Source organism: Eretmochelys imbricata, chromosome 15 (assembly GCF_965152235.1).
Source record: "Eretmochelys imbricata isolate rEreImb1 chromosome 15, rEreImb1.hap1, whole genome shotgun sequence".
NCBI classification, from domain to species: Eukaryota; Metazoa; Chordata; order Testudines; family Cheloniidae; genus Eretmochelys; species Eretmochelys imbricata.
The window spans coordinates 15703667-15722945 of record NC_135586.1 but is presented as its reverse complement, the minus strand read 5'-3'; the positions used below and the strand labels follow the sequence as shown (position 1 = coordinate 15722945).

The window sequence follows — 19279 nt, the reverse complement described above, 5'->3', positions numbered from 1 at the left end:
GCTTCAGCAACTGTCAGCTGCACAGCTAGCCTCTGCATTGCAGAACAAAGCATAGCATGAGGAAGTCATGCAGCGGCACCGATTTAGCATGTCCAGTGAAGACACATTACATGGACAGGAGAACGCTCTCCCATCAATGTAATTTACTCCATGTAAACGAGAGGTGGAAGCTATGTGACCAGGAGAGTGTCCCCCGCCGACATCAAGCAGCGTCTACACCATGCTAAATCAATGTAAGTTATGTTGCTCTGGGTGGGTTGGGGGGTTCACACCTCTGAGCAACGTAACTTACATCGACTTAGGCGGTAGTGTAGACAAGGCCTATGATGTAAAGGTGCTAACGTGTTCGAAAAGTCTAGTCTAGACAAAGTAGCATATACATTAACCTGTGCTAGGCTGGTCAAGTTAAAGCCTATACTGCCATCTGAGCTTTCATTCAGCCAGATAGCTTGTCTACATTAGATATTTCAAGCGTATTAGTTAGAACATGTTACCTAAGATATTCTAGCATCACACCATTTATCTTAGCCTAGAAATGGTGCAAGTGTTTGTACCATGATTAAGCGTCAATATAAGTTCTATCTCCAGAGATGGAAACAGAAAATATTATGAGGAAAACAGCAGGAAAGAAAATGGGTGAAACAAGAAGAGAAATCACAGTATACTTTAATGGCCATTAAGAGCCACAGTTAAGGATCTTTTCTAGACTTACCTATGGTGCCTTGTGAATGGAATTTGAAAGCTAAACCAGGTTTATAGTTGACATTAGAATAGTGTTCAATACTTTGGTTTCAGGCATGGCTTTTGTTCTACCTTCAAAAGCCTTGGCTCAGTTTGGGCTGGACCCTAGACACAACTTTAAAGCACAGGAAATGCTGTAATGCACAAGTCTCACTGAGACCTCTAATCACAGGAAGCGTGCAAAATTCTTGGTAGATTCTGCCCTCCAAGTAAAGGAAAAGAATTACAAACCATCACGTCACATCCTTCCATTCTTGCCAATTACCACTCAGCTCCCAAAAGGAAATCCACTGAAGATTCCTTAGCATTTTCAGGAAGCAGAGCAGGACACTGCCAAGTGAGATGTGGAAAAAATAGCTTTGCAGTGTCCTTTTTAGACCTGAAATGAACCTAGGTGTTCTGAGCTACATTTTATAGGGTTTTACTAGCAGCACTATCTACCAAACCGGGCACAGTGGCGCGTGCCTGTAATCCCAGCTATTTGGGAGGCTAATGGATCACTAAGGTTGTTCTGGGCTTTGGTGCACTATGCTGATCAGGTGTCCTGTGCCACTGACAGCCTAGCCAGTGGGTGGCTGAAGGACTGGCTACAACAACACGAACCAATCGATCAAGGTGAAGCTGACTATCTACCTTGCCTCCTCTTTACTTTAGCTCATAAGAAGTTACCTGCATGGCAGTGGTGTTTGAGATTCAAATTAGATATTAATAGGCTCCAGCCCCACCTGCTCCAAAGCAGAAGATTAACCAAAAAATTTATATATATTTGGTTAACTGAGGAAGGGAGCAATGGACAGTTACAATCAGTCTCTCTTCTCCTGGGAGAGAGATAGTATGGAGGAACAGGAGCTGATTTAGAAGAGGAGGAATTGGGAGCAGAAACAGTGCCTGTGTTCACGGTCCCTTGGTAGGCTACACCTGCTGTTTTTTTGCAGGGATGCTCTCTCTGTGTGCACCCCACAGGGCCAAGCCCCAGGCCTTTACCGCTAAGGGTGGAATTTGCAATTTACATACTCTCAGACCAGGAGAACCTGGGCTACAGATCCCTGGTATCAACCATGACTAATTCAGCAGGTCTAACAGGAGGTGGACTATTGTGATAACTCGGTTTACAATTTACCTAAATTGTAAGCTCAACTGTAAAAAGTGAATGACAGTTCATAAGTTGTCACAATGACCTGTTATATAAAATTGTTTAAGAAAAGATGCAAGGAGATAGAAAGACAATTAATTTAAACTGAAAAGGTTTTACGGGTAATCTTAACACTGTTCTTGAGTAGTATGACTGGTAAACAAGAGGAGCAGAGCACTGGAAATCAATTGACCAAAACTGGCATGTCAGAAATTAGACCTATTGGTGGACAAAATAATGAGGAGATTGGCTATTCCACCCATCCCTTTCGGGAATTTTAAAAAGCAACGAGACTTTGGGGGATGAAAATTAGCAGAAGGGAAAACTGCAATGCTGGCTGACTGGAAGACAAGACAAGGAGAAGGAGCACATTTCACCACCAAGACTGCCACCCCCCACCATCTCCTGGGACCCCAGACCTTCTTCATCCTAATCCTGAGACACATCCTGACCAGACCAGACCCTAGAGAAGGACCCAGATGACACCACCTCATCCACCGGCTCTGGCTAAATCCTGAACACAACTTGGGATGTGAGACTGTCTCCTTCCCTTGTCCCCAAATGTGTCCTCTCGCTCTCCTTTTTCTTTCTGTCTAATTAGTGTCTGGTTTAGTCAGGCAAGCCTGCATATTTTGCAATACCACTGTAAGCCTGCGAAAGAGGCAGCTAAAAGCAATGCCCCAAGCAGCCCAATGCTGGTACCAATGTGTCAAGTCTGAGTGGCTGATAAGACAAATGTGTGTGCCAGTGTTTTTCCAGCAGTGAAGTTGCAAGAGAACACCAGAGACAGAAGCTGCATTTTATATCTTTGCTGTTCTTTTCTCTTCCCTCTTGTATGTGTATCTGTCTTGTTTTGTCTTCTAGAAAATGCTGGACGGAGGGTCTCGGGGGTATGGACATTGGGCAGGGGGCTGCTCGGGCCCCAAGTCCAGGGCAGGTGGAGGGTCCGCCACGGCTCCCCACAGCTGCCCGCCCGGCTATTAAAATGGCTGGCGCCACTTCCCTCCCCGCCCCCAGCCAGGTCTGCGAGAGCCACGCGGGCAGCTGTGAGCAGCCTGGGTCCCTCCACCTACCCTGGGCAGAGGGGCTGAGGGGCAGGGAAGCAGGGACACTGGGCAGCTGGCTGCTTTGGCCCCCGACCCAGGGCAGGTGGAGGGTCTGCTGCAGCTCCACAGCTCTTATCATGGCTGGGCTGCAACTCCAAGCCGCCTCACAGCTGGAGCTGGGTCCAGGACAGCCACGCTGGCAGCTGTGTGGAGCCTGGGTCCCTCCACCTGCCCTGGGCAGGGGGCTGGGACACTGGGCAGCAGGCTGTTTGGGCCCCCCACCCAGGGCGGGTGGAGGGTCCACCGCAGCTCCCCACAGCTACCAGCGCGGCTCTCCCCAACCCAGCTCCGGCCGGCTCAGAGCCGCAGCCCAGCCATGGTAGGAGCCAGGTGGGCAGCTGTGGGGACCTGCAACAGACCCTCCACCTGCCCTGGCTTGGGGGCCCAAGCAGCCCCCCGGGCAGCTCCACAGGTCTCCCCTCGCCCTCACCAGCATGGAGCCCCGCTGGGGAGCTGCAGGGGAGGGGGGAGCTGAGAGCATCCCCCAGCCGCGTCCCAGCCCTCCAGGCTCCCTGCCCAGCCGAGGGCAGGTGGAGGGTCTGCGACTCCGCGCGGGCTCCCCACAGCTGCCCACATGGCTGTCCCCGACGGGGCTCTGGCAGGGGGGGATGCCTCAGAGCCTCAGCTTAGCCCCCAGCGTACAGCCCTGCAAATCTGCGGATATCCACAGATAATTATTGCGGATCCTCGATCGTATGCAGACTCGCTATCTTCTCCAGAGTCACTGCCCCAATTATGACACTTTCAGAAAGGTTCTGAAAGCACGATACCGACCTTCTGTTGTGCTCTGTGCCCACAGATTACAGCTGCTTTAGAACTGAGAATTGTGCAACAGATGGCAGACTCTGAACAGCTGTTCTCTGGTGTGCTATACAGGGAAAAACAAGCTCTATACAACTTAGTAGGTGGTGGCATGAGGACTTGCAAAGACTGATCAATACCTAAAGCCCCAAGTCCTCCTGGCACTTTCAAAAATCTAGTTTAGATTCTTCCTCCCTGTCTCAATCGCCCCATGTGATACTTTCAGAAGATCATCTCTGTTATACGACCAGACAGATAAGAGGCTCCCGACTGTACCTGTGAAGTTTAATGCAGGGGTTCTCAATCTTTTTCTTTCTGAGGACCCCCCAACATGATATAAAACTCCACAGCCCATCTGTGCCGCAATAACTGGTTTTCTGCCTATCAGAGCCAGGGTGGCGTTAAGTGGTAGCAAGCAGGGCAATTGCCTGTGGCCCCATGCCACAGGGCCCCCATGAAGCTACATTGCTCAGGTCTCAGCTTCAACCCCGGGTGGCTGGGCTTCAGCCCCATGCAGTGAGATTTCAGCTTTCTGCCCTGGGCCCCAGCAAGTCTAATGCTGGTCCTGCTCAAGACCCCCAGACCCCTGGTTGAGAACTACTGATTTAATGGATATATATATCAGAGAATGGTATGCTGGCCACTTGCCATTGTCCAAGAAACTCATATGGAGCTATTCAAATACATGGAGTCACACTAATACTGCTGTGATGAGCATGGTATAAAAGTCTAAACATATTAGATAGAAGTTTTTGTTAAGAGAACAGAAGATTGGCGGGGGCAGTCTGAAAAAGTGTAGATGGATTCTCTGCTTGGAAGGGAAGTGACAGCATTTCCAGATCAGAAATCGTCTAGGAAACAAAAGCTGTCTTTAATAAAATATTCCTCCCCCTCCTGCCTTGTAATTAACTGCAGAACATTTTCATTCAAGTGAATCTAATGGTCATTACCTATTTATATTGTGGTAACACCCAAATGCCCTGATTAAGGTTGGAGCCCTATTGCACTAGGCAAGATACAAACATCAGTCAAAAAGAGAACAGCTGAATGTTCCTAGATGACAGAAAATGATTACTACACAATTTCAGCAGCCCACTTGTTGACTTTTGTGATCAATGTTTTCCTGGTCTTTAAAACACACAGGGAAAGGAGGAGAATGAGGGATTTTAAAGATAGAATTTTCATCTTCTCTCAGAACGGTTTTCATCCAGCTGGAAAAATAAAATAATCACCATAGGATTCTTTTCTGACAAAACTGTCAAAGACTAGACTTCAGGGTCTGATCTTCAGAATCTCTATTATTGCTGGCTGAAATATCTATATTTTGATAACAGCCTTATAGAAAGTAGATACTACTAAAGAACCACCCACCATTCCCTCTTCATTCCCAAGAGCAAGATCAACAAAACTCAAACACACATAACATGTTGGGGAGGAGGGGATAAACAATCCCCAACCTTCCCACCTCATCCATTCTCTGCTGAGTCAATTCCAAGGGGAATACAGCTCTCACTGAAGAAGTCTGATTCCAAGTCCTAGATGGTGACAGGTTATTGATCACAGTAAGGGGTTGAGAGATTATAAAACTCCCTGGGGAAAAAAACAACAACCCAGTAACATCTGTTATTAACCTTCCCTCTGTGAGCCATAAAGTGAAGCCCAAGCCTTGTGGTGTGGGGCACAGAATTGCTATGTATCAATTAACATTTTAAAGAGTCACATGGGGGTTGGCTCTCTTAACTTAGAAGCATCCCCTCCCTCTTGGGAATGTTCAAAATTGTAACTGACAGATGCATGTAGAGACTTCTCTGCAGTAGAAGCCCTGCCCCAAGACAGCCACCCACCCATGGCTATGAACTAAATGGCACTGTTCAGAAGTGGAACAGAACATTTAGGATAACAACGATTTCAACAGAAGCAGAGTAATTTCATACAAACTACTGGAGCAGAGCCTGCAAATTCTACAAGTGGAAAACTGAATTAGTTTTTCCAAGGATCAAAATAAATCAATGTATTTTACACAACTTCTGGCAGTTCACAGAATCCCACAGTGCACTGGTCACTTCTTAGGTGAGCTGTCTAGTTTATTTTCTGTTTTCTACTTGTAATGGGTCAAGTTTGCCAGAAACCAGTTACCTGTATTTATGAGCGCTACTCTGCGCGGAGCGCTCAATTATGCATTATTTTGTCAGTATCAAGTTCTACAGTATTGTCCTGCCACCAACTCCTTCAGCAGTAAGCATGTTTCAGAAGATGACACAGGCAAACACTTGGGTCTAGGTAGGGGGCAAGAAATTACAGCTGCAGCTGAACTCTGCAGTTTTCCACAACCATATCCAAAGGCCTTGTTGAGCATGGCATCAGCCAGCCTGGAAAGCTGCTCCTAGTTAGGGAAGAAGTGGTCAGCACATCATGCACAGCAACAGCTTGAGCCATGCCAAATTTAAAGAGATGGTCAAATGGTCTATATTTTTGTGTGTTTAAAATAGAAAGGAAATCAAACTAAACATGGAAAAATTGATAGAATTTAGCTACTTACTTGGCTCGATGGCACCAGCATTTATATTACATTGTGTCTGCCAAGACCAGAGATCCTTTTTAGCAATCTGCTCTTCTCTGGATGCAACTCATAATTTATTGTGCATTTCTATTTAATACATGAACACAAGCACAGCATTACCAGGGGCAAAATTCTTATTCAACTTCCACAGGCCAAAGCTGAGTGGGGGCAAGAATGGAAATATTACACAGCTCAGTCTATCCGCTGCCAGCCATCAAATGTACATAAAGAACTCTGGTGCAGAAACCAACTAAACTTATTCCTGAGAAATGGGGGAAAACTGGACTATGATATGATATGACACTGATCTAAGATGGCAATCCCAATACCCTAAGATTTTTTTTTTGTCCCCAACAGAAAACAGCACAGTGTTTCCAATTTAGATGCTGATCTCCTGATATCATGCAAACACCTGTTCAGATTTAATCCAAACAAGAGCTCCAAACTAAGCAATATCCAGTGTTACCAACTCTCATGATCATGAGTCTCATGATATTTGATGTTATACTTAAATCCCCTGAAAGCAAACGATTAGCAGAGATCTCCACTTCCATTTAAAAAAATGAAGTAAGTTTCTAGTCCTCATGTTTGCAGAGAAAAGCTGGAAAACATAACATGGCTTAAATGACTTTTGAACATTTCTTCTGGCAAAACTGATAATCTCATAGCTGTTCTGATGTGGAACTTTTCCATCTCATCACGACAAAGATACCAGTTTGAAAGATGACAGAGGGAATACAATAATGGTTTATATGAATATACTCACTATAATTGTATTAACCCCAACCCAGCTGTGGTGGTAAAGGAATTTTAGCACATATTAATTATGGATGAATCATCTGCAATAAAAAAAAGTTAACTTTGCAAGTCTGAAGTGGAAGCAGCCAAGGCAAAATTCTGCTTCATTGGCCACAAACAACTATTAGGGCTTGTCTCCACTTACTGGGGCATCGACGCTTGGGTCTAGGGAAGACCCGCTAGATCGACTGGCATACACTCTCCCATCGTCACTGGTACTCCACCAGAATGAGAAGCACAAGGTAAGTTGATGGGAGAGTTTCTCCCTTCAGCCCAGCACGGTGTAGACACTGCAATAAGTCAACCTAAGGTACGTCAACTCCAGCTACGTTATTCGTGTAACTTAGGTAGACTTAGCCCCGTAGTATAGACCTGCCAATGCACTGGTTATTTTAGCAAGCTGTGTTAATAAATGACATCACATTACTATTTATGTCATTTTCATCTTGTGTGCAGGACTCTAAAAAGATGCTTCTGATTCCAACAATACCATTGATTAGTGTGAACAATGGGGTTTCTAAAAGAGGCAGCCATTTCTGTTAATCCCATGATTTCCTTCAATCATGCTACTACAGAGTACAGCAGTTCCCACCAAATACAGAAAGAATAGTTTGTAAAGTCATGCTTCACGTGAGATATCACCAACAATCTGTAACTCCTGGATGAGTCACTCTTATTCTAAAGGCTTGCTGTGAAAACAATGTTGGTACGCCCACTACATTCCATTATGATATTTGTAATGTCGCTAAATACTTTGCATTACTGTGTTATATGTTGTGACAGGGTCAGGACAGATGGCTATAGGAGAGCAATAGAAGGCAGATATATTAGCCCCAGGTTAAGTAGGTCCCTTTTCCCTGGGTAAGGTAACAGGGAAGGTTCCAGAACAATCAGGAACCTTCTGGAGACAATTAAGACAGGCTGATTAGAACACCTGCAGCCAATCAAGAAGCTGCTAGAATCAATTAACGCAGGCTAATCAGGGCACCTGGGTTTTAAAAAGGAGCTCACTTCAGTTTGTGGTGTGCGTGTGAGGAGCTGGGAGCAAGAGGCACTAGGAGCTGAGAGTGAGAACATGGACTGTTGGAGGACTGAGGTGTACAAGCATTATCAGACACCAAGGAGGAAGGTCCTATGGTGAGGATAAAGAAGGTGTTGGGAGGAGGTCATGGGGAAGTAGCCCAGGGAGTTGTAGCTGTTGCACAGCTGTTCCAGGAGGCACTCTAGACAGCTGCATTCCACAGGCCCTGGGCTGGAACCTGGAGTAGAGGGCAGGCCCGGATTCCCCCCAGATCCTCCCAACTCCTGGTCAGACACAGGAGGAGTCGACCTGGACTGTGGGTTCAGAAAAACGGCCAAGCTGAGGGCTGCCATGAAGCTCCAAGGTGAGCAAATCCGCCAATAAGTGCAAGACCCACCAAGGTAGAGCAGGAACTTTGTTGCAATGTATGTGTTTGTGTGTGTATATATACACACACACACATACACATACACTGAAACTACTGGATCACAGTGCTACTGAAAGCAGAGGTTGTGTCAAAAAAGAGTTACCAGCATCACCCAAAAAAGGAGGTATGAGAAAGAGCCATTAAGGAGGATTCAGGGGAGATATAGGGACAAGAGATCATCTTCTCTTTATATACATAATTACACCAAAGCAAACACTGACAACCTGAATTCTCACATTTCGTAATTGTTGAGTGCTTGCCTTACAACCTGAATAATGTTCTTTTAACATACTATTTTTACCATAGCAAGTCCTTGCCTCATTTGTCCAGAATTCCTGTCCCACTCTCCTTGCCCAGGCATCCCAAGTTCCCCTCTCAACCTTCCAGCTCCTTATCACAATCTTCCTTCTCTGCACCTTGGCTCCTCATCAGATCTATCACCTTCTTCCCCTTGTCCAAATGCTTCTCAGCTCCAGTCTCGTTTTGCCCAGCCAGTGCATCTCAGCCCTCCCTTTCCTACTGGCTCCCAGAGCTACTGTGATCCTATTTCTCTCCCTGATTCCAAGTCCATTTCCTTTCCCAGACAGTCACAGTTATTTCTCCCCTCCCCCACCCACAGCTCACAGCCCCCTTCCCCTTCAAGCTCCTTGTCCCAATCTGCTCTCCCTGCATAGGTGTGACTCTTCTCCTTTTTGCATTCAGATCAGGTAGCTTCCTCCTCCACATTACCTGGGCCCAGCATTGGGGGGGAGGGGGGTGCAGTCTGGCCCTGAGAACCCAAGAAAGAGACAGTATCTTTGCTCTCAGTTCTGGGGCACAATATGGCTCTCAGCAGCCCAGAGCTGCAACTGCAGGAAAAGTCCTGCTCTGCCATGCGTTAGAGTTCTGTGTACTGGCTCTTTAGGGAATTTAACTGCTAAAATCTAAGTCACCTCTAAAGAACATGTGCAATTTTTCACATGCTTATAACTTGGCCAAATGTGGGCAGATTTTCATGGGGACAGCAAGAAGCCCAAACACAAAAACCACTCTCCTGCCCAATTGCAAGTCCCTCCTACCAAGTAATGGGGGGTGCTACAGCTTTTCAAAAAAAAAGATCTCTGGATTTAACATAGGGAAAACATTTTTCCCTAGCCTCATTCTTGGAAACTGCTTTACCATTTTGGCTAAAGTTTTCCAAAACATCCATCCTGAGGTAGACACCCAGCATGGAAAACTTCAACCTGAATGGTTAAGATTTGGCAAAGTTATAAGAAAGACCCTGTTGTCAGTTGCTTATAACAGGAAATGTCAGGCAACTTTAATAGGCGGCTCTATCAGCCTGAGCCTAGAGCAGCAGATTTTATTATGGATTTAAAATATAATTCATTTAAAAAATGTCACTGAAATACATTCCAGGAATCTGTAGACATCACAAGCTAATCAAGACTAAACCACAAGAGTGACTAGGATCCATCTTGTATTTAAAAGCCTAATGAAGCCTATTTATTGACTTTCAATTTATACACATAGGGTAAAATTTTCAAAAGCACCTATCCTAAGTCCCAGTGTAACTTAGGTGCTTTTGAAAATTTTGCTCACATTGCACAAGGACTGAAGATTTCAAGTGTCAGAAGCATAATTTTCCTTCCTGTCCCAAGACTTATTTCCAGTTCTGAGATAATTCCAGGCACTTCCAGTTATTCTCTCTCTCAATGCAACTGTACTCTGTACCAGATGTATGGCAGCACTATTTTTTCCTCTCAGAAGGAAAAGAAGACAATCACAGAAGACAATCTGCATATCTCTGAGTAATACTTGGCTCCCGGTCAGGGAAAATAAATCGGGATGCAATGGGAAAAAGGTGAAATAATAGACAAAAAGCATATAACGCGCCCTTTGAAAAACGGGAATGCTGGATCAGAGCATTACTGTGAAATAGTGGAACTGGTGTCACAATTAATCTTGAGGCAAAATTAAAATAATTTAGATTTTCCTTTCAAAAGTGTTTTTTTGAAACCAGAATGCCTGGAAAAGAAATCTAACATTAACTGAAGGGAAAAGAGAGAGGACAAACCCTTATTGAGAACAGAAATATTTGACATTTATTGAAAACCATCAACAGGGTGGTGAATATGTACTGGCAAACAAACAAAACCAAAAAAACAGTCAGAAAGGCATTGGCGGTTGGGGAGACAGTCAAAACAGGAAGTTAGGAGGAGTCTCACAACAATTATTGTAGTAGAGTCTCTTCAAACAGGAAGCCTGCTTGTGTTTTATATTGTGTGTAACCAAAGAGCCACCATCTTCTAATAAATTTCAGCTCCTTTAAAAAGGGAATCTGAAACATTTCTATACTAGGATGGGACACATTTCACTTTACTTTCTAGTATGTGTAAATTTAAAAAGTTTCAGATTAATTAAAACCTTTAAAGCTACTGGAAAGCATTTCTGGATTCCTTGCGCATTGACCCATTTTCTATAAGTCTTCATGGCAGGTGGCTTTTACCTGAAAATATTTTTCAAATAAAAATTCTACAAAAAAATATAAGAGTATTATTTAAGTTCTCACAAGCCCTCATTCTGCAAATGCTTAGGAATGTGTTTAACTTGGCAGAATGCAAACAATCCTGTTGACTTAAATCGCACTACTCACAGTGTATAAAGTTAAACCCACATGCAAGTCTTTACAGGATCAATGCCTCAGACTGCATAATCTCTCAGACAAGGAAAGTATTTGATGTGTATAACTACAGAGCTATATAAAACTATTATTCATAGTGCCATCTATAAAGACAACAGTGCGTATTGAGAGCAAGAGTTGGATTGGGCTTGAGCTAGCTAGCTGCTTCTTCACCATAAACTGCAAAACTGGTGGTCCAGAGTCCCTTACAGAACCTGAAGAATCCCATTTAGTTTTCCACTCATTGCTCTCAAAAGCCGTGCCACAGAAACCCTTCTACTACTACTGGTGGATCATAGAATCATAGAATATCAGGGTTGGAAGGGACCCCTGAAGGTCATCTAGTCCAACCCCCTGCTCGAAGCAGGACCAATTCCCAGTTAAATCATCCCAGCCAGGGCTTTGTCAAGCCTGACCTTAAAAACTTCCAAGGAAGGAGATTCCACCACCTCCCTAGGCAACGCATTCCAGTGTTTCACCACCCTCTTAGTGAAAAAGTTTTTCCTAATATCCAATCTAAACCTCCCCCACTGCAACTTGAAGCCATTACTCCTCGTTCTGTCATCTGCTACCATTGAGAACAGTCTAGAGCCATCCTCTTTGGAACCCCTTTTCAGGTAGTTGGAAGCAGCTATCAAATCCCCCCTCATTCTTCTCTTCTGCAGGCTAAACAATCCCAGCTCCCTCAGCCTCTCCTCATAAGTCATGTGTTCTAGACCCCTAATCATTTTTGTTGCCCTTCGCTGGACTCTCTCCAATTTATCCACATCCTTCTTGTAGTGTGGGGCCCAAAACTGGACACAGTACTCCAGATGAGGCCTCACCAATGTCGAATAGAGGGGGACGATCACGTCCCTCGATCTGCTCGCTATGCCCCTACGTATACATCCCAAAATGCCATTGGCCTTCTTGGCAACAAGGGCACACTGCTGACTCATATCCAGCTTCTCGTCCACTGTCACCCCTAGGTCCTTTTCCGCAGAACTGCTGCCTAGCCATTCGGTCCCTAGTCTGTAGCGGTGCATTGGATTCTTCCGTCCTAAGTGCAGGACCCTGCACTTATCCTTATTGAACCTCATCAGATTTCTTTTGGCCCAATCCTCCAATTTGTCTAGGTCCTTCTGTATCCTATCCCTCCCCTCCAGCGTATCTACCACTCCTCCCAGTTTAGTATCGTCCGCAAATTTGCTGAGAGTGCAATCCACACCATCCTCCAGATCATTTATGAAGATATTGAACAAAACCGGCCCCAGGACCGACCCCTGGGGCACTCCACTTGACACCGGCTGCCAACTAGACATGGAGCCATTGATCACTACCCGTTGAGCCCGACAATCTAGCCAGCTTTCTACCCACCCTATAGTGCATTCATCCAGCCCATACTTCCTTAACTTGCTGACAAGAATACTGTGGGAGACCGTGTCAAAAGCTTTGCTAAAGTCAAGAAACAATACATCCACTGCTTTCCCTTCATCCACAGAACCAGTAATCTCATGATAAAAGGCGATTAGATTAGTCAGGCATGACCTTCCCTTGGTGAATCCATGCTGGCTGTTCCTGATCACTTTCCTTTCATGCAAGTACTTCAAGATTGATTCTTTGAGGACCTGCTCCATGATTTTTCCAGGGACTGAGGTGAGGCTGACTGGCCTGTAGTTCCCAGGATCCTCCTTCTTCCCTTTTTTAAAGATTGGCACTACATTAGCCTTTTTCCAGTCATCCGGGACTTCCCCGGTTCGCCACGAGTTTTCAAAGATAATGGCCAATGGCTCTGCAATCACAGCCGCCAATTCCTTCAGCACTCTCGGATGCAACTCGTCCGGCCCCATGGACTTGTGCACGTCCAGCTTTTCTAAATAGTCCCTAACCACCTCTATCTCCACAGAGGGCTGGCCATCTCTTCCCCATTTTGTGATGCCCAGCGTAGCAGTCTGGGAGCTGTCCTTGTTAGTGAAAACAGAGGCAAAAAAAGCATTGAGTACATTAGCTTTTTCCACATCCTCTGTCACTAGGTTGCCTCCCTCATTCAGTAAGGATGTCCGAACACGGCTCCCTCCAGAGGCAACAAGTGTTTTTCCTTGCATTGGATTGCTAAACAACAACACTGGACGCAATCTCAAGAAACAAGGATGCTGCCAGTCCATGAATTCTGGGCTTGTCTATGTGGTGCAGCAAAGCACACCAGAAAGGTGTGATCTGTAAAGTCCTCTACTGCTGTGTGCAGATCCAGCTGGTGCGCTCTAAAGGATACCTAGTTTGTATTAAGAAAAGGAGTACTTGTGGCACCTTAGAGACTAACACATTTATTTGAGCATAAGCTTTCGTGAGCTACAGCTCACTTCATCGGATGCATTCAATGGAAAATACAGTGGGGAGATTTATATACACAGAGAACATGAAACAATGGGTGTTACCATACACACTGTAATGAGAGTGATCAGGTAAGGTGAGCTATTACCAGCGGGGGGGGGGGGGGAGAGGGGGAGGGAGAGAGACCTGCAGTTGACAAGAACGTCAGAGGAACAGTAGGGTTGGGTGGGCAGGGGAGGGGGGGAAATAAAAATGGGGAAATAGTTTTACTTTGTGTAATGACCCATCCACTCCCAGTCTTTATTCAAGCCTAAGTTAATTGTATCCAGTTTGTGAATTAATTCCAATTCAGCAGTCTCTCTTTGGAGTCTGTTTCTGAAGTTTTTTTGTTGAAGAATTGCCACTTTTAGGTCTGTAATTGAGTGACCAAAGAGATTGAAGTGTTCTCCGACTGGTTTTTGAATGTTATAGTTCTATAATTTTTCTAGCAGTAGACCAGGAATAAATAAGCCTGGGGGGGGGAGGGGGGAATATTAGAATGAGGTTGTGGGACTCAAGGAACTCTCAGATGTAGGCTGTGTAATCACAACTGGCTGGAGGGCAGGTATGTGAAGAATTCTGCTACTGACAGGGAAAGCTCCTTTCTGTGTAAACAGCATGAGTGACAGATAGGTTGAAAGCACTGCAGAAGCAGCATGGACTCTCCACTTCCACTGATTCACACAAGAACAGAACTGAATTTGCAGCTATAACTAGCAGAAGCCCCAATTCCTAAAAGTTAGTTCTTTTTCAGGTGACCAAAACACAGAAAGCTCCTTTTTCCTGCATAGAATTTTAGGAACATCATCTTGGTTCACTTGGTGATTAGTTGGCTGGGTGTTTGTTCAAGACATGCACCACCGTGCATTGGTGGGATCCATAAAGTGCACATCCAAAACTACTCTAATCTCCTAACAGTTTAGAAATCACACCGCACACCACGTATTTCAGGTCCAACTTAAAAATACAACACTTTCATTAAACGGTGCTCTGATCAAAGACAGCTCAGTTACAAGTTCATAAATGAGGACTGTCTTGAGATCACTACACTACTTTTCATTTCTGACCTTAATCGGAGACTTAATTTGCATTTTTGGTGTTGGAAAGCTCAAGAGTATGAATCTAATACACCAGTCATAATAGCCTGACAATTGCAGCTTTTAGGCCACTGATATTAGAGGAATATATTGTAGTTGCATTTTTTAAAAAACAGTTAAAGGATTATGTTAAAATGTTTGACTTTTGCAGAGAAAACTTACATCCTTTCAAGGCTATGCTTTTTATGCACTCAACTGCTGAAAATAAAATCATTGCATTTGTCAAAGAGACAAGTGTGGTCTAGTGGTCAGAGCACTACAGTGGGGCCAGGATAGTCCCAAATCAGATCACTTTTAGGGCCTTGGGTATGTCATTGAACAAATAGGTGTGAATTTCAAAGTCACCTAGGTGACTTGGGAGCAAAAGTTGCTAAGAAAGTTAATGGGACTGGTACTCCTAAATGACCTTGATGCTTTTGAAAACCCTACCCGATGTCATCCCACCACCCCAAAATACCCACCCGAAAACTGGATACACAGTTTACACGTTAGGGAGGTGTGCGTACCTAAATGGAAGCAATCTTAATTTTCTCTCATTCTTCACTTCATTAATTCCTAGCTGCTTTGACAGCACAAAGCCATCTTTTTATTTAGAAGACCTGTGAAGATCTACATAAATCCACAATATTCTTCTGCAAGTCCCCTGTAATTATTACCTTCCATAAAGCACACACTGTGGTAGGTGCTTTGCAGAACATATCAAATATGGTCCCTACTCTGAAGTGCTTACCAGAGACAGAATGTAACAAACAGGTAGGCAGACAATGGGAGGGAAGAGAATCAGAGGTCAAAGGGTTACATCAATAAAATAATGTGGTTGTTCTGGCTGGGTAGAGAATCATCATTTACTGATTAAATTATAAAGCAACAACAAAGCCAGAGGTTAATGGGCCTCCTTCATGAGTGAGTGGGTGAGGTTCTGTTTCCTGCAGTGTGCAGGTGGTCAGACTGTATGATCATGATAGGCCCTTCAAGCCTTAAAAATCTATGAGTCTATGAGAAGGAGCCTCCACCAATTAGAATCAAGGTGAAAAAAATATTTCCCTTGAAATTGTGATGTAGGATCATCAAAGCAGCATAAGTTTATAATGGCAAGCTGTTAAGAACTGCAGTCTTGGATGCTGAAAATGACAATGTCAACTTTGTCTAAATATTTGTATCTATTCTAGTTAGAAGTATCATACTTCAACTGCAGTCAGCTTGGGTAAGTCTGAAAAATTGTGTTTTTTCAGTTTATTTTGTGCATTTGACAGTCCTTTGTGCACAGTGAGCTGTGTTCCATGCCGAGTCAATCATTTAGGCCTTGATCCTGCAACTGGATCTACACACGGGTAGAACACAGCACCCACTGAGACCCACTCTGAAATCGCAGGCTCACCCGCTTAAATCCAGTTGGAGGATTGGGACTTTTAGTTTCCCGCATTTATGTGCGTCTGTCACAAAGGAAAAAGAAAAACATTTTAAAAAGAAAATGAGACTGTAAAAATCACAAAAGTTGGCAGGGGTCAGAGGAGCATATGTATTAAAAAACCTTGTGTTTACATTTGTTTTGTTTTTTTAATACTAATTAGATTTCAAGACAGCATCTCTTTAAACTTAGTCCAATTCAAGCAGTAGATAGCACAATAACAATAGCAAGGACCCTGTCAAGGTTAGAGATGTTTTCTGAAGATTTCTTAACAGATGTGCGGGATGGTAAGTTCCACGGACATTAGCAACACTAGGAATCCTAGTGCAAATAGGATGCTGGTGTATTATGTCATGTAACCTGGCTCAGAGCAAGTCTAATCACACATGCCAGTCCACCTAAAGCTCCCAGTGTGGTGAACACCAGTGCAACTCAACAGGTGATAGCAACATTTTCCTATCCTAGACTCGCCATTACTCCTGTTTCCACGCATGGAGCTTCACTCTCTGCAGTTACACCAATGGAGCTCTGCACACCTATGTCACCCTGTACCAGTTTCACTGCTTACTATGGGGTTACTATCTTTCTGATTCATGCCCCAGACGACTTTAAGGGGCATTGTCAAACCTGCACAGGCACCCTGGACACAGGGTCTCCCAACCCTACCATGTAAAGTTGGAAGTGTCCATACAATACACATGGCTCAGCTTTCAGCAGTGCATAGGGCAGAGAGCCAGTTACTCGGTGCTTCCCAAAAACAGAGCATGTGCCCCAACCCATGGGCATAAGAAAAGAGACATGGTACAGCCCCTCGCTCTCCTGCGCCAACCCACCCAATCATACACCCACATTACTTCAACCCCCAACCCCACTAACAGCCCCCGTCCCCAGTGGGCACAACACCCTCCTTTCCTTCCCCTCCCGTGCAGTGGGCACAGGCCCCTCTCATCCCCGGCTGACGGGCACAGGCATCCTTGTCCCCACAGCCACGTCCTGGCTGGCAGGCACAGCCTCCCCATCCCTCTCCAGCTCTACTGTGTCCCCCCTGCCCCAGCTAATGGTCACAGCCCCCTTCAGTTCTCCCCAGCCGACAGGCACATCCACCCATTCCCCCCAGCTTTACTGCCCTCCAAGCCCCAGCTAACAGCCACAGCCCCCCCAGCTCTACTGTACCCCCCAGCCCTGGCTGACAGGCACAGCCCTCTGCCAGCCCCCCCAGCTCTACTGTCTTCACCCCCCCCAGCACAGCTAACGGGCAGCCCCCCTTCCCCCCCCGCCCCAGCTGACAGGCACAGCCCCCTGGCAGCCCCGCCCACCCCAGCTGACAGGCACAGCCCCCCCCAGCTCTACTGTCTTCCCCCCCCCCAAGCACCGGCTGACAGGCACAGCCCCCCCCAGCTCTACTGTCTTCCCCCCCCCCAAGCACCGGCTGACAGGCACAGCCCCCCCCCCAGCTCTACTGTCTTCCCCCCCCCCCCAAGCACCGGCTGACAGGCACAGCCCCCCCCCCAGCTCTACTGTCTTCCCCCCCCCCCAAGCACCGGCTGACAGGCACAGCCCCCCCCCAGCTCTACTGTCTTCCCCCCCCCCCAAGCACCGGCTGACAGGCACAGCCCCCCCCAGCTCTACTGTCTCCCCCACCCCCCAAGCACCGGCTGACAGGCACAGCCCCCCACCCCACCCCGGCTGACAGGCACAGTCCCCTGGCAACCCCCCGCTCTCACCTGCCGCCCAGGAAGCTCCTGGCCAACTCGGCCAGCTCCCCCGGCGCCTCGGCCCTGCTGAGGGCGACGCTGCCCTGCACGCTCCAGGGCAGGGGATCCTCCGGGCCCAGCGGGGACGGGAAGTCCCGCAGGAGGGAGCCCAGGACGCCCCGGGCCGCCTCCGCGGGCAAGGCCATGGCCGCGTTGGTACGGCCCGGCGGGCGCGGCGGCCGCGTTGGTACGGCCCGGCGGGCGCCTTGCCTGGAGCGGGGCGCGCCACGCGCCACCGCCGGAGGGGGAGGGGGGAGCGAGGCCACCAACCGCCCGTGACGGCGGCTTTAAGGGCAACAGGGAAGGGGCGGGCGGAGGAGGGGGCAGGGCCTCCGGGGGCGGGGCCAGGAGCCACCCGGCCTGGGGGGGGGGTCCACTGGTGCGTGGGGGAAGGGCAGGAGCTGCTGGAGGGGCAGCGCGAGCTGAATGGGCGCGAAGTGGGAGGGGAGCTCTGGCTTCACTGCGGGGGGCGTTTACACAGGGGGAGCGGGCCCGCTGCCGCTCTGCCAAGGCCAGGGCTTAGTCTGCGCCAGTCTGGCTTGCCAGGGATGAGCCCCGACACCTCTGGGCAGGGCTGTTTACAGCACCCCCCACACACACCACGCTCTGGGCTTGCTGCACCAGCTCTGAATGTAAAAAATTGCTTGAGCCCCAGCACCTCTCTCATTACAAATTAAGCATTGGCCAAGGACCAGGGAGAGCCGGGGGGGCTGACTTCGAGAACCTTTTTTGCTCCCCCTCCCCCTTTTCAATATTTCCATCAAAGAAACAAAATATTGCAAAGGATTTTTTAAATGCCTCACACCACCTCATGGCCAGTCTCGGCCCGGGCTGCTGCTGGGGCTGGCAACCTGCCCCTTTTCCACTAGAAAAAGCTGATCCTCCAGCACAGAGCATAGGACTGGATCAAACTTTTCACTGGAAAGCAGGCTAGCCAACTGTCCCCTTGGGCTCCTGCCTGTACCTGCCCATGCCCAGAGCCTCAGTAGGTGATCCTGGGGCTGCCCTGCTCCTTTTTAAATTCCTCTTGGACATGGGAAATTGTCCACAGGCTACAAATTCTGGTTCCTTAGCTCTGCTGCTGAGGTGTTCCCAAAGCAATCCTAGAGGGTAGGTGGGAAGGGAAGCTTTAGATATTTGACAGGTTTCAGAGTAACAGCCGTGTTGGTCTGTATTTGCAAAAAGAAAAGGAGTACTTATGGCACCTTAGAGACTAACCAATTTATTTGAGCATAAGCTTTCGTGAGCTACAGCTTATGCTCAAATAAATTGGTTAGTCTCTCAGGTGCCACAAGTACTCCTTTTCTTTAGACATTTGGTGCATGTGCTCAGTTGGGGAGCCAAGGGGGCAATATTCCCTTATGACCTCATGTCTCTTAAGAGAGAATCTCCCCCAAGCCTAAGGATACTGCAGCACAACTGA

General features: G+C 46.9%; 1 protein-coding gene across 1 annotated transcript in view; it reads right to left on the bottom strand.

Moving 5' to 3' along the window:
• The window catches only part of PPM1F (protein phosphatase, Mg2+/Mn2+ dependent 1F), a 42994-nt gene extending 24905 nt beyond the window's left edge, over window positions 1-18089 (bottom strand). The window contains exon 1 of the mRNA XM_077834687.1: window positions 17827-18089. Coding sequence (XP_077690813.1) covers window positions 17827-18002 — 176 coding nt within the window. The 5' untranslated portion in view covers window positions 18003-18089. The remainder of the gene's footprint in view (window positions 1-17826) is intronic.
• Window positions 18090-19279: the final 1190 nt, after the last annotated feature.